This window comes from Hippichthys cyanospilos, chromosome 5, assembly GCF_059441005.1.
Source record: "Hippichthys cyanospilos isolate Australia breed blue-spotted pipefish chromosome 5, RoL_Hcya_1.0, whole genome shotgun sequence".
Lineage (NCBI taxonomy): Eukaryota > Metazoa > Chordata > Actinopteri > Syngnathiformes > Syngnathidae > Hippichthys > Hippichthys cyanospilos.
In genome coordinates this window covers 26,586,893-26,600,908 of record NC_142373.1, presented here as the reverse complement: position 1 = coordinate 26,600,908, position 14,016 = coordinate 26,586,893, and the positions used below count along the sequence as shown (strand labels likewise).

Genomic DNA, 14,016 nt, shown 5'->3' with positions numbered 1-14,016 from the left:
ACTTTCATCCGTTAAATATGATCATAGATTGTACTTGATGTTTGTAAGATGTGAGAATGACTGCTCACATGCATACATCGATCCAAACATGGTCAATACAGCAATACTTACATGCTGCAGTGTGTGGTATTGACAGGAAGAGTGTTCCAAGTTTTGAGGACTGGTCTTTGGGTTGAAGGTTTTCTTTTTTCCATTTCTGTCCACATGTGCTTGCTTAGCAGCCCTGATTTCTGCTGTGTGATTCTTTCCAAATCTTCATTCAGTGTCTTAAATTCAACATTCTTCAGTCCATTCATTCTGAAATGTACGATACCCATCATCTTTTTTCTCACTTTTGGGACCTTGTTGCATTTATGAGGAGGTATGTCAGTAATCTTTCTGATCCTCTGTTTGGTGATATATAGGATCGCACAGCTGGCATTGGTGGCAAAAAGGCACCTGCAAAGTTTTCAACATATCTATCATAACAAAGGAAAACATTGTTGCCACTAGATTTGTATCTTCTGATTAGCCTGACAGAGATGAGGATCTAACAGCAGTTAACATCAAACTCTCCGTAGCTGACGGACACATCCCTCTAGGAAAAAAGGCCTCTCCATGAGAATGGTGCAGGTGTTGCAAGTGATGTGCTGGAGGTGCATGACGCCATGCTTACCTTAGTACAAGTCAGTACGAACGAAGCTAGGAGCTGTTTAGAGAATTGGTGAATCATCACTTAAAGAAGAATGGAAACAGTCCTCAAAAAAAACGGAAAAAAAACACTGGGCATAGGTCAGATGGATGGTAGAATAAAAAATAGAAATAGAAAAATAGCGCTCGTCTCTCCAGCTAGTGCTAAACAGCAGCAACGCACAGAACCGGATATATTGAAGCTGAGAGTGCTAAACAGCAGCAACGCACGGAACCGGATATACTGAAGCTGAGGTTACTAGATTTGGAGTTACATTTGGAGGAGTCAGTATTTTGGACTGATAGTACTTCAAGTGTTGAATTATCTGAATAATGAAGACAGGTATTTCCACACATTTGTGGCCAATAGAATCTCGATCATCAGAAAAACATCAAAGCCCTCACAGTGGAGACATGATGGTTCTAAAGACAATCCATCTGACAACATGTCAAGAGGAATGAGGATCTCAGACCACCTGAATTGCAGTAGGTGGCCTGATCATGCTGTATTTCTTTGGAAAGCAGAGGATTGGCCCAAAACTCTGTTGGACATCTCAGTACACTCATGTGACCAAGAGATCAGAAAGGAGGCAATGGTAATACCATAAATATAGAGGGAATACTTAGTCCTACATGCCAACCTGTGGCTTACTTCTCAGACTGAAAGAGGCTCAAGAAACCAGTCGCCTGGTTCCTCAGGTTGAAGGCCATATTATTAGAGAAGGGCTGGTTGTTGAAAGCAGGCTGTAGTTCTAAAGCTCACAACAACATTTAGCAGAGGTACTTTGACGCTGGATGGTCTGCAAGGAGCAAAGGTTTACATTAATTACTACTGTCAGTGACAGAGATTCAGTAAAATGATTGCTGCTTCAACATCTGGAACGCAAGCAGTAAATCGACAAAGTCCCATATATATACTATAGACATTATATATAGATCCAGTCCTTGAAGAAGGTCTCTTGAGAGTTGGAGGACGATGAAGTAGGGGATCAAGGTAAACATTCACTCATTCTCTCAAATGGCCAGCATGTTTGTATGGTCCTTCTCAAGAAAGCATCTGTATTTGTGACATGCAAGAAGGACTCCAAAAAAAGGGCGCCAAAAAACAAAGATCAAGCAAAAAAATATGAACTGTTAAACTAAATAATTTTCCAAAACATTATTTCGGGTGCAGCCCACGCGGCCCGGTACCCGTTGATCCACGTACCGGTCGGTCCATGGACCGGTGGTTAGTGACCGCTTTCCTACAGCACCAAAGGTTGGACGATGGTGGACTGCATACTGTGCTCCGCGAAGTGGAGGTCATTTTGAATGACAACAAATGCAGATGCCGATTGTAAATCCTTCACTGCCCACTCTACACACCCTCGGCAGAGAGTCTCTGCTATGCAAAGATTTTCAGCACACCCTCTTGGACAGACAGCCTGGTTAAAGACCCTGTCTGCCCCCAACAACCCAAATTTCCTGCTTACCAGTGAAGAAGAAGTGAACTTTCTGTCTAACAAAGATTCTGCCTGTTCCCTCAAGCCATTCCCCATACCTCAGTCTACACCCTACCAGCTTCCCCAAATGACTACCTGCCATTTCCTGTTATCGAAACAATAGCAATCACTCAAGCATGCCTGTCAGTTGTTCTTAAAGTAATAATAATTAAAAAAAAATCTATATATGTGTTAATTTCATTTTGTTTATATTAAATTGTGAAAGTATTCATGGCTCTTCAGCAAAGCAATCAATTCGACCAGTTCAATATGTATTTTAAAATTGACACATTTTTAAATTTGTCGAAATTCGTTTGGTGTCTACAATTGCTTGCAAAAGAGGCGATGAAGCCAGCAAAGCTAAAGCAGCATTTTATTTTATAACACTGTTTTTGACTAAATAATTGGCAGCAACTTTTTCAGGGGAAATTGACCCAATTTGTTATGAGGAGGCATGCAATCTGCAATTTGCAATTTTTATTTTGTAAATGTCAGTATGGCAGAAAAGCAACAAATATACTTCTTGATGAATTTAATCTGTTGGTTTAAATTATTTTTTTGTTTTGTTTTGTTTCCGTGAGCAATCGGAGTCCTTGGAAAAATTTGCTTTCTAAAAGGGGTCTCTGACTCAAAAATGTTTGAGAACCCCTGGGGTAAGGTTATAAAGGAATATAAGAGTTTGAGCTTAAAGTAGTTCATTAGATGTTGCTACATTCTGTGTATGAGAGTGTGAGACTGTAAAGTGAACAAAACAATATGGGGTGCAAGGGAGTGTAAGAATGGAATGTTTCAGAGCAAGCGGTGCTAGTCGCGGGGACGAGATGACCTTGGCACCTGGTGAAAAACAACTTTGAGGAAAACTACAACCAGGAGGAGTAAGCAAGCAATTCTGCAAGGGAAGAAAGACCAATGAAAGCAAGCTAAAGTTAACTGCAGTATACACATAGCCAATAAAATAATGCCAGGATGCCTTTGTTGATGTTCCATTTGCATATTGTGTAGTATAACTCATTGCTGGGCAACTCGGATGAGAGTACGTCTGCTGGTGGCAACAGCGGCGTACAGGGCTGTATTGAGAGGGACCCGAGACCCAGGTGCTTGTATTAGATCTGCGTGTTAGGAATAAATCCACTCGTGTGTGAAAATGCCGGCTTCCTGATACCTTTCTATTGCAGAACGAGCGCGCAAATTGTTGGATGAGTGGCAGTTGGGTAAGGTCACAAATTGGAGTCAGATTACTAACTTGAGTTCATGTTAATTTAGCAATAAAATTCCAACAGTTAGTAGAAAACATAAGGAGGGTATTTTGAACAAAATATTGTATTTTTGTCCTCGTAATCTATTTTTCATTCACATGAAACTTTTCAATGACAATTTGGGGTTTTTTTGGCATAGAGGGTCAAATACTTATCTTTTGTTCGTCATAATTGTTTAATTAAATAAATGAATAGTGGTGGTAGTGAGTTTAAGTTTCCTGAGAGATTGAACCGCTTGAGCAAAATTGCTTGGAGAAGGGTTCATTACTGGAAGCTTCCTGTGCACTCAAATAGATCTACTAGCAAAGTGTATAATTGCAGGCAGTTGTATTTCTATTATTGTGTATATTATGGCTCTGGAGACTTTGCAAAATAGATTTATGAAGGTAAATTCTCTGAAAAAAATTCTAGATTACCGTAGAATTATGTGGATGATCTCAAGTGCATGATATGGCTGGTTTTGTCATGTTTTGACATCACAAAAGAAATGCAGGCAAAAAAAAAAACGTGAACGTGCTTGTGGAACTCAGAAGAGGGTGTTGAATATGCTTGTGAAACCTCTTTAGTTTGTGCAGTATGTAGATGTGTACCCTCTTGCTCCACCCCCAGAGGAAAGACTGGTATAAATATGTTAATCACACACCCTGCTCATGAACTATAAAGCCGTCGTATTAGTGGTTTCAAGTAAAACACTACAACCAGCATCTGTATGCAGCATGCCTACTAAGAATGTCTTACCTGCTTGAGATCATATCCCAGAAGAATGAAGTTCAGATCTGGAGAAACTGCAAACTTTGAGGCTTTAAAGGTAGACTTTGAGAAGGACACGACATGAAAGATAAAAACATTTGAATGCAACGGACTTTCACAATTTTTTCCAAAGTTTGTTAACCTTTTTTTTTTTTTTTTTAAAGTGCTGAATCTTAAACTTACAAAAGTTGTGTTTTTCAGCAAAAGCTCTGTCTGGTTGTTTTCTGTGTTGATTTTCACCAAGTCTCCATCCCAGTTTCGAAAGATGATTTCGTTTTCTAAAACGTAAACATTTTCTGTGTTGCTTGTTCTTATTAAGACATGGACAATGGCCAGCCAATCACAGGGCTCTTATAAACAAGCAATCATTCACACTTAGATTCACTCTTGTCCATACATTTCTTACTGGGGAAAAAATAAAAATAAAAATCACACACACACACACACGCACACGCACACACACACACACACACACTGGTATACACTATTTTAATTTTATTGTAGTTACTTAATCAAACAGTAAATTAAACAATAAATTAAAATACATACCACTGATCCACTTTGCATCTGGATCATGTATTGCAAATTTCTTTTGGAAGACATCATCCAGTGTCAGTTGTGATCCCCCAGATTTTCCTCGGTCATCCACACAGAATAAGAACACAAGAAATTTAATTGGTCGATATGCTCAATAAAATCATTTGAAACAATTAGTAATACAAGCATATTTGTATTGACAGCTTGGTCTTCTAGCAGAGCTAAATTAATGTAAATATAGAAAGAAAGAAAGAAAGAAAGAAAGAAAGAAAGAAAGAAAGAAAGAAAGAAAGAAAGAAAGAAAGAAAGAAAGAAACAAAGAATCTACTGTGGTTTATATTACTAACCTTAAAAGTTTAAAAACAACAACAGACTATTGTGAAAACAACACAGCAAATCAGACATGGTGACCATTCATTTTTCTGCCAATTTTGACTATTGTCCACTTACCAGAGGTACTTTTTCCCTTCCCACCAGGGAAGCAAATACCTACTGTATCATTTCCCAGCTGACAAAAATTAAAAAATAAAGAGCTTCACTTAGACTAATTATCAGAAGGAATGTTTCATTGATGTTACTTATGAAACTTATGTAACTTATGTAACTTATGAATATTTCAATGTCACCTCTCTGTGCACCTTTAAATGCAGCAACACTGTGTAGGAATTACTAAAATGACCAGCAGGACAGAAACTATTTCACTTAAAACTAGGTTTGTCTAGGCCCAAATGATTTGACTAAATAATTGGCAGCAACATTTTTGGGGAAAATTGAGACACTTTGTTATAAGGAGGCGCACAATTTTGATTTTCTATCCTGCAGTGTAACTAAAAAGAAACAAATATACATGTCAAATTGAATATTTTGCGAATAAAAAGGGCACATACTCTATGTTTGGCTTAAATGATTATTTTGTTTTTGTTTTCACAAACCTTTGCAATGGGGGTGCTTGTTTGCTTTCTAAAAGGGGTCCCTGACTCCAAAAAGTTTAAGAACCCCTGCTCTAGAGCACATGCTTGGAGTTGTCAGAACCCTCAATGATCAAGCAAGAGATCCACCCACAGAAAGCGGATAACAGAAAGTGCAGACACACACATCAGGGAGGCTTTATGTGTGTAGTCCAGTTATGGATACGCTCAGAAACCGTGCACCATAACTGTAAAATGCACTGTGCTCAACATAATTGAGTACACTTTAAAAGGTGAGCTTTTTATCAATTTCTCAAGGAACACAAGAACAGTGGAGTGCTGCATAATTGCCTTATCTTATAATTACACAAAATGATGGATAATTAGTTTTGGCTTTGCTGGTGAGAGTTTCTTGGTGTAGAAGAAAGTAATACACTGTCAGCTCCCCTGTGGCCTCTTGCTCTCTCTTCTCCCTCACCATATTCTCTCATCCTTGCCATTAATCCACTCATTTCCCCATACATTGCAGGTGCTCCATCTGTTGTAGTCCCATTGTTTCAGAGCAGTTTACAGTCATTTGCACATCATCAAATACGTTTTTTCCTTAGGATTGTCCTATGCATTGATTTAATACTTGTGTGAAGCACCAACTGGAGTCTCCTACACAGATGTTTTTTGACAGCTGTGTATTGTTAGTCGTGCCAGTGTTTTGATGCACATTTAGGGAATAAGCAATTAAATGTTCACTTTCCCATCAACTGAAGTTGTAAATCAAGCTCGTTCAAACATCCTTAACATGCAAAGGAAATGATAGGAATACTAAGAAATAATTTCACCATGTTTGATGAGTCTTACCTTTTGATAGCAGAACAATTGAGAGTCCAATGAGTGAAAGAACCACCACAATAACAAGGAGAGAGATACCTATGCCCTTCCAGTTCCTATCTGTTACAATCGCTGCAGTGTCCTAAAAAATAAAGTTCCTATTATATTCATACTTCAGCACATGTACATACATACATCAACACACTAAATATAAGGAACACACCAACATCTTTTCCAACAAAACAGTTGGCTGAAACGGTGTTTTGCGATGACGCAACCAAACATCTTTAAAGTAAGCACTCTGGGCTTACTAGCGAGTATTGTTTCCTTCCTTGCCCAGCAAAAGGTTATCACAAGAGCACAGTATTGGCACAGCAACAGTTGGTATTCATGGCAATGGATTATAAGGCATAAATCCTTGCAAACCAAACAGACTTCACAATTGACTTGTATTACATGGAAGAAAACTAGCTTAAATCAATCAATCAATTAATCATTCAATCAATCAATCAATCAAATCTTATTTGTATAGCCCTGAATCACCAAAATCTCAAAGGGCTTTACAGATTAGAAGAGGTCATGACGAGACTTCTTTCGAAAAAAGAAGTCATACAGAGACATCTTTTCGGTGTAAGGTACACAACAGCATCCCCAGTTAAACCTTCTAGAAGGGGAAGGAAATATTCAAAAAAACCCAATTTGGCGAAAATCAGAAACCTTCAAAAGGGACCACAGGTGGGAGGAGCACCCTTCCAGGCCCACAGGTTGAAGTGGATGCTGCATGTACCAAATACAGACAAATAGATACACAATACAGAAAAATACAGGTACACAAAATAGTTTACAGAAAACATATTGTGCTATATAGTGCAATGATGTCTTGAGAGCAGGTGAAGCCATTGGGCAGGAACCTCCTCACAGTCCAGCCAGGTGAACCACAGGTGATCTCATGACCCGCGATTGTCAATTAGCGCAGGGCCAAATGGGGGCGTTCAAATCATCTTTCACCATCTAGCCCCCTCTTCGATCCGAGGGAAGGGGGCAGGAAAAAGAAGAAAGCTGCAGACAGGCCCATTAACTAAATGCTTGCAAGAATAAATGTGATTTTAGTCAGGATTTCAAGATTTCTACTGAGGTGGCTATGCTAACTTCCATAGGTAGGGCATTCCATAGTACTGGCACGCGAATGGAAAAAGTTCTTGATCCCGTGGACTTCTTTTTAGCCCGCGGGGTCGATAACAAACCGGCATTTTGTGACCAAAGTTGTCGGGACGGAATATATGGAGATACTAAGTCGAGGAGATAGGAAGGAGCTAAACCATGTAAAATTTTATAAGTAATTAACAACACCTTAAAATCACATCTCAGGTGTATTGGAAGCCAATGCAGGTCAGCTAGTATCGGAGTAATATGATCAAACTTTCTCATCTGTGTCAAGAGTCTCGATGCTGCATTTTGTACAGACTGCAGACTTTTGATGCAGGACATGGGAAGCCCAGAAAACAAATCGTTACAATAGTCAAGGTGCGAAGTAACAAATGCATGAATTAATGTTTCAGCATCGCTAGGAGACAGAATAAGGCAATTTTTTTGCGATATTTCGAAGGTGAAAAAACACCCTTCTCATTGTGTTCTTAATATGTGTTTGAAAAGAGAGAACTGAGTCAAATATCACGCCGAGGTTTTTTGCAAATATATTTTGTAAAAAGTACAGTTATCCAGATTCAAAGTGGTATTCTTAAACAAGTGCTGATGATGAGCAGGGCCAATTATTAACATCTCTGTTTTACTAGGGTTAAAAAGCAGAAAATTGGAAGACGTCCATTGTTTAATCTCGGCAAGGCAGGCCTCCAGTTTACTGCACTTGCACGGATCTGTTATTTCTAAAGGCATGTATAATTGGGTATCACCAGCATAGCAATGAAAACTAATAAGATGTTTACATATAATATCACCAAGAGGGATCAAGTAGAATTTAAACAGTAAAGGACCAAGTACTGACTCCTGCGGGACACCACATGAAACGGAGAAATCAGAGATCGCATTGCCATGAAAGACACTATGCGTCCTTCCGGAGATGTAAGATCTGAAACAAGAAAGTGCTGATCGAGAGATACCAACACATGATTCAAGACGTTCCATAAGAATATGATTGTCAAATGCGGCACTGAGGTCAAGCTATTATAATATTGATGAGATGTTTGAATCCATGGCTAGGAGAAGAACATTTGTCACTTTTACAAGGGCTGTCTCAGTTGAGTGGTTAGCCCCAAATCCTGACTGAAGGAGTTCAAATCTACTGTTATAAATCATGTAATTACTAAGCTGCTGTGCTACAATTTTCTCTCGAATTTTCGCAAAGAACGGAAGATGTGACACTGGTCTATAATTACGAGAGATTTTCAGGATCTAGGTGAGGTTTCTTAATTAATGGTTGAATGACAGCCGTCTTAAAAGCTTCTAGTACAATGCCAGAGGAGAGCGACAGATTGATCATATTCAAGACAGATGACCCTAAGATCTGGAATGTCTTTAACGAGTTTGCTTGGACGCTGGTCGAGCATGCAGGATGTCAGCTTTGCTGCATTAACCAGGTGTGTAAGACACTCCAGGGATACTTAATCAAACTGGGACAGGGTTACCAGACTTTCTTGAACCAGATTATCCAAACTAGCATCAGCAATCACAGAACCCGAGGGGGTAAGTGGCGCCACCTTTTTTATTTCGTCCCTCATTAGCTATATCCGCTGAGTAAAGAATCTCATGAAATTGTGTGCAGAATGGATGGAACTATGATTAATCTGCTGCTGTTGCGTTAGCTTTGCTACTATATCAAATAAATATTTTGGGTTGTTTTTATTAAGATCAATTATTTTGGAAAAGTAATTTGTTTTTGATAACTGAAGAGCCTCTTTATATTTCAGCAAAAGATCGCACCAGACCTGTCGGAAAACCAAGAGTTTGGTTGTTCGCCATTTATGCTCAAGTTGTCTACTTAACAATTTAAACGTACACGTATCATCCGTAAACCACGGAGTGTGCCGCTTCGGACGAGTTTTAAGTCTTAACGGTGCTATAGAGTTTAGGGAATTTAAAACACTTAAAAGAATTTAAAAGTATTAAAAACGTTTGAGTTTATCGGCTGAACCATTGAAAGACAGAAAGGCAGCTGTTGCGAAAGGCAGTAGTTCAGAAAGTGCAGCTGTGGTTGATGAGTTAATATCACGGCTCTTAAAGCCTTGGTTGTGGTCAATAAGACCACACTGAGCCAGGACTTCGAATGTTATTAGATAATGATCAGACATAGCATTCGTATATGGCAAAATTGTGACATTTGAGGCAGTTAGGACACAGGTTAACATAAAATCTAAGATATTACCATTCCGGTGTGTCGCTGCTTCTATTATTTGTGTTAAACCAAATGCATCGATTATTGTTTGAAATGCTACAGTAAGTGGCTCCAATCGGGAGTTCATACGAATATTAAAATCACCCATAATTAATATTATATCCATGTGAGTTATTAAATCAGCCATAAATTCAGGGAATTCATCTAAGAACCCAGAATATGGACTGGGAGGACGATAAATAACTACTCCATAGAATGGTGATGAGGAGCTTGATCGCATATCGAGAGCCTCAAATGTCTTGAAGATGTGTTTAGTGTTTGTGCTAAGTTTAAGACCAGATTCTGAAATTAGGGTGACACCTCCCCCTTTTTTACAAGGACGGGCAATGTTTGAGCCCACAAAGTTTGGGGGTGAGGCCTTATTTAATGATAAAAATTCATTTGGTTTTAAACAGGTTTTGCAGAGACCAAGCACTTTAAGATTGTGATCTGTAATAAGATCATTTACAAAAAGAGCTTTTGAGGAGACTGACCTAATATTTATGAAGCCAAATTTAACGCTGAACTATTCTGAGTCTTAATATTATTAGTACTAATACTGATAAGATTTTGATGGCTGGGGCTCGGTTTGTATTTTGAGTAATTAAAACCTCGTTGCAATGTTACTAATGTAGGACTTTGATTGTTGATGGCTAGAGCGCACGTATTAATATTAATATTCCGCCTAGGTACTATGTCTAGTACTATGTACTACTATGTACTATGTACTACTATGTACTAGTAAGACCGGTTAAGGAGGCATGGCTACTTTCCTTCATCAACACCACCTCAGCAGAAATCTTATCACAAGGGGATTCAGCATTAGGTATTGAAACAGTGTGTGGATTCCAGTGACCTAGACTAAGTATACTATGTGTGTTGTAGCAGTTCAGCCTAGTGCCAGTTAACTCTAGCCTTAACAACTCCACACCCGTTCTAGCAGGCTAGCTACTTGCCTGCGAAGCGACATGCTCTAATGTGAGAAGTCATGGAAGACTCAAACAGTAATCTATGTTTCTAGAAAGAGTGATGGCGCCTTCCCAGTTAGGGTGAAGGTCATCCATCTTTAGCAGGTCGGGCAGGCCCCAGAAAGAGGGCCCATTCTCTACAAACTGGAAAGCTTGCTCTCTTCATCATTATTCCCTTTGCTGGATGTTAACATGCTGTCAGAATAATTGTAAAAGTAGTGATTATACATTTGCTACAATCAATATAGCTGCTTGCAATGAAGAAATGTGTTGCCGTGAGAATGGATGCACTGCTTGCAATGAAACAATGTTTGCTATGAGAAGGTTGCCATGAGAAACTTGCTGTTTTGAACTTCATCATGGGAAGGACAGCACTGACCAGCCTGCTCAAGCTCATCCGCAGACAGACTTCATTTTTTTACCTATAAAAAAACTTGCCGAATGTCTTGACACACACAATGCTTTACCATACAATGCACTAATCATACACACACAGAAGGACAAGTACACTGGGTTCCGCTCTTGTTTTTTTTTCTTGCAAGAACGGGAACTCCCAAGTAAATAGGGACTTCTGAATCACATAAAAAGAGAGGGTTTGGAGAAGCTGCTTTTGAATGCAGAATTGTACTTGTGCAGTTCTTCTCTGTTCTATTCGTGCATGAACTAAAAAAGAATGTTTTTTCTCCTTTTTTTGCGTATAGTTTCTTACAAATGTCTAACAGCCGAACCTGACACAGGCACTTCAATGTAAATGCACAATAGACAATAAGACATCATGAAAACTGCTAGATTCATACAGTAAAGTGATTAAATAAACAAACAATAACAAAATATAACATATAATTAAATTGATCACAGTACAGTTAATGTAGTAACAGTAGCGTATGGCATTAACGGCCTTGATATGCTTTTATTTTGAAGTTCCCTCCGGAAGAATAGCCACGACATTGCTTAACTAACTTGATCATCTTCGGCTCCTAGAGTGAACAGGCTGTGATGTGACCAACATGTTTTGAAATCATGTTCACACTGTGTTGTTCTAAAAAGAAGTTCAAACTGTCAATTCGGGCCACTCAAAAAAAAAACAAAATCAAGCGACTACTGATGTTATTTTTTTCCTTTTTTTTGTCAATTGGCATTCTTTTTTCTCCATTGACGTTCTTTTTTTTTTCTCCATTTACGTTTCCTTTGGCTCAGGATTTTTAATGTGTGTCTGTGATGTCAAGCGGCCGACCAACATTATCGAGGCATTTGACCGGTTGACCGTGACTGATGCCTTGCACATTCCTGTTCTACAATAGAAAGAGGGAAAAAATTATATTTGTGTGTTTACAATTTTCACTTTGTTGACAGCAATGTACTGCTGCTAGGGTACTTGTCATACTTGAACAGATCTTGTGGAACAGATTTTTACCAAGGCAGAGGTGGAATGGTTAGCATGTCTGTCTCACAGTTCAGGGATCTGAGTTCAATTCCACCTCACTCCGGCCTTCCTGTGTGAAGTTTGAATGTTCTCCCCGAGCCAGTGTGGGTTCTCTCCGGGCACTCTGACTTCCTCCCACATTCCAAAAACATGCCTGGCAAGTGGATTGGACAATCAATTCAGGGTGTCCCCCGTCGACTGCCCGAAGCCGGGTGAGATAGACACCAGCAATCCTGCGACCCTTGTGATGATAAGCGGCTACAGAAAATGGATGGATGGATTTTCACTAGGCATTTTATTGCAACACTCTTAGTTGCAGAACACTGTTATATGGGAGTAGCAAGGAATAATTACTTTTTACATGTGCTCTGTGATTGACTTGGCCCTTATCACTCAGCTCAAATAGACTCCAGCTCAGAACAAGATAGATGGCGGAAGAAGGAAGAATAAATACATCAATTAACTGTGTCGTATAGTTAGTACTGACTTTTGTCAGGGGAGAATCACCATTTAAAGATAAATTAGTTTTAGAAGTCACATGGGAAAGTGATACACTTTATGACCCAAAATTCTCTGTGTGTATAATGACCAGGTAAGGGCCGAAAAGAATAGAGCTGACAATTTGTGGGATTGTGTATATCTCTCCCTCACCACGCAGCACATCTCATTACCCTAACCACAGCATCATAATTAATCTTCATTGAACCACTGGGCCTTTAAGCTGACAGACTAAGTGCTTGGGCTGCAGAGGAGCTGGATAACAATGTCCTCCAGTGTAGCATTAAAATGGGATTCGGATAAGAGCAGATAGGAACAACAGCTTCATGTAATTGTAGACCGGATGTGCAAAGCTGAGCAACAAAAAATGTTCAAGTTTTTCTTCCGCCAATCGTTATAACCATGGTGTTGATCAGTTTAATTTTCTCCAAACAGTTGGCAATCCCCTCATTTTTATTTGAATACAAAACCAAATGGACTACTGCAGTTTCAAGCCTGCCTTGTCAAAGGAGTTGAAGGATGTGTTTACTTCTTTAACCTTACCAGAGGGGGATCATTTCATCAGATCGATTGGAACACCTTTTGTGCTCATCACTCTATTGCATTATTAATAAGCCTCTAGGAAAACCAAATTCTTTTGAAAGCAATCTCATGCTTGCATATATAAATTCTGACAAGCGCTGAGGTTTTCTGTTCTATGACAAAACTTGAAGAGAATCAGGGTTTGTTTGCTTCCAAACATTCCAATTTTAACTAGTAATTGCTTTTTACTGTGCGATTTTATAGCATCAATTTCAACTGACCTCGGGTTTCATGTCACTGCTGTCCAAAAAAAATCAACTGGATGGATTATGCTAATGTAAACACATCACGCGAGTTGTACATGCCTCACAATGACCTAATCTCAGCCCAATTTCTGTCTTCAACAGACATTTAATCCTCAAAATAAATTGTCCTTTTTTTCAATATTTTCAAAATTCCAGTACAATTTTAGCTTTCAAGATTGTGTCATATGTCTTCAGAATGGGGAGAAAAGTAAAATGCCGAGGCTATGTGAAGTTCTGGAATGAGGTTTACTTTGAAAACTATTCCCAAATTTGCATGCCTCCAATCTCTCTTTACAAGCATGATTAATGTCATCATTTAGGGAGAACATTCGTTTAGTCCCCCCCTCCCCCCAAAGACTGCTGCCCTTTTACAAAGATGCAAATAATTGGAAGTGATTCAGACTAAGTCCATCCCATCTTAATTGAACCAAGGCACCAATTTTATGAGAAAAAACCCATGGCACACCACCCAACATCAATTTCACA

At 39.1% G+C, this 14,016-nt stretch overlaps 1 protein-coding gene and 1 pseudogene across 1 annotated transcript in view; both read right to left on the bottom strand.

Moving 5' to 3' along the window:
- The window catches only part of LOC148424154 (inactive dipeptidyl peptidase 10-like), a 69,047-nt gene that overhangs the window by 41,349 nt on the left and 13,682 nt on the right, over window positions 1–14,016 (bottom strand). Inside the window, exons 2-5 of the mRNA XM_088414453.1 lie at window positions 6,457–6,568; window positions 4,706–4,792; window positions 4,340–4,434; window positions 4,145–4,219 (exon numbers count right to left, since the gene is read on the bottom strand). Of these exons, the coding sequence (XP_088270579.1) occupies window positions 4,145–4,219; window positions 4,340–4,434; window positions 4,706–4,792; window positions 6,457–6,568 (369 nt within the window). The remainder of the gene's footprint in view (window positions 1–4,144; window positions 4,220–4,339; window positions 4,435–4,705; window positions 4,793–6,456; window positions 6,569–14,016) is intronic.
- Window positions 7,982–10,055, bottom strand: LOC148424155 (uncharacterized; annotated as a pseudogene).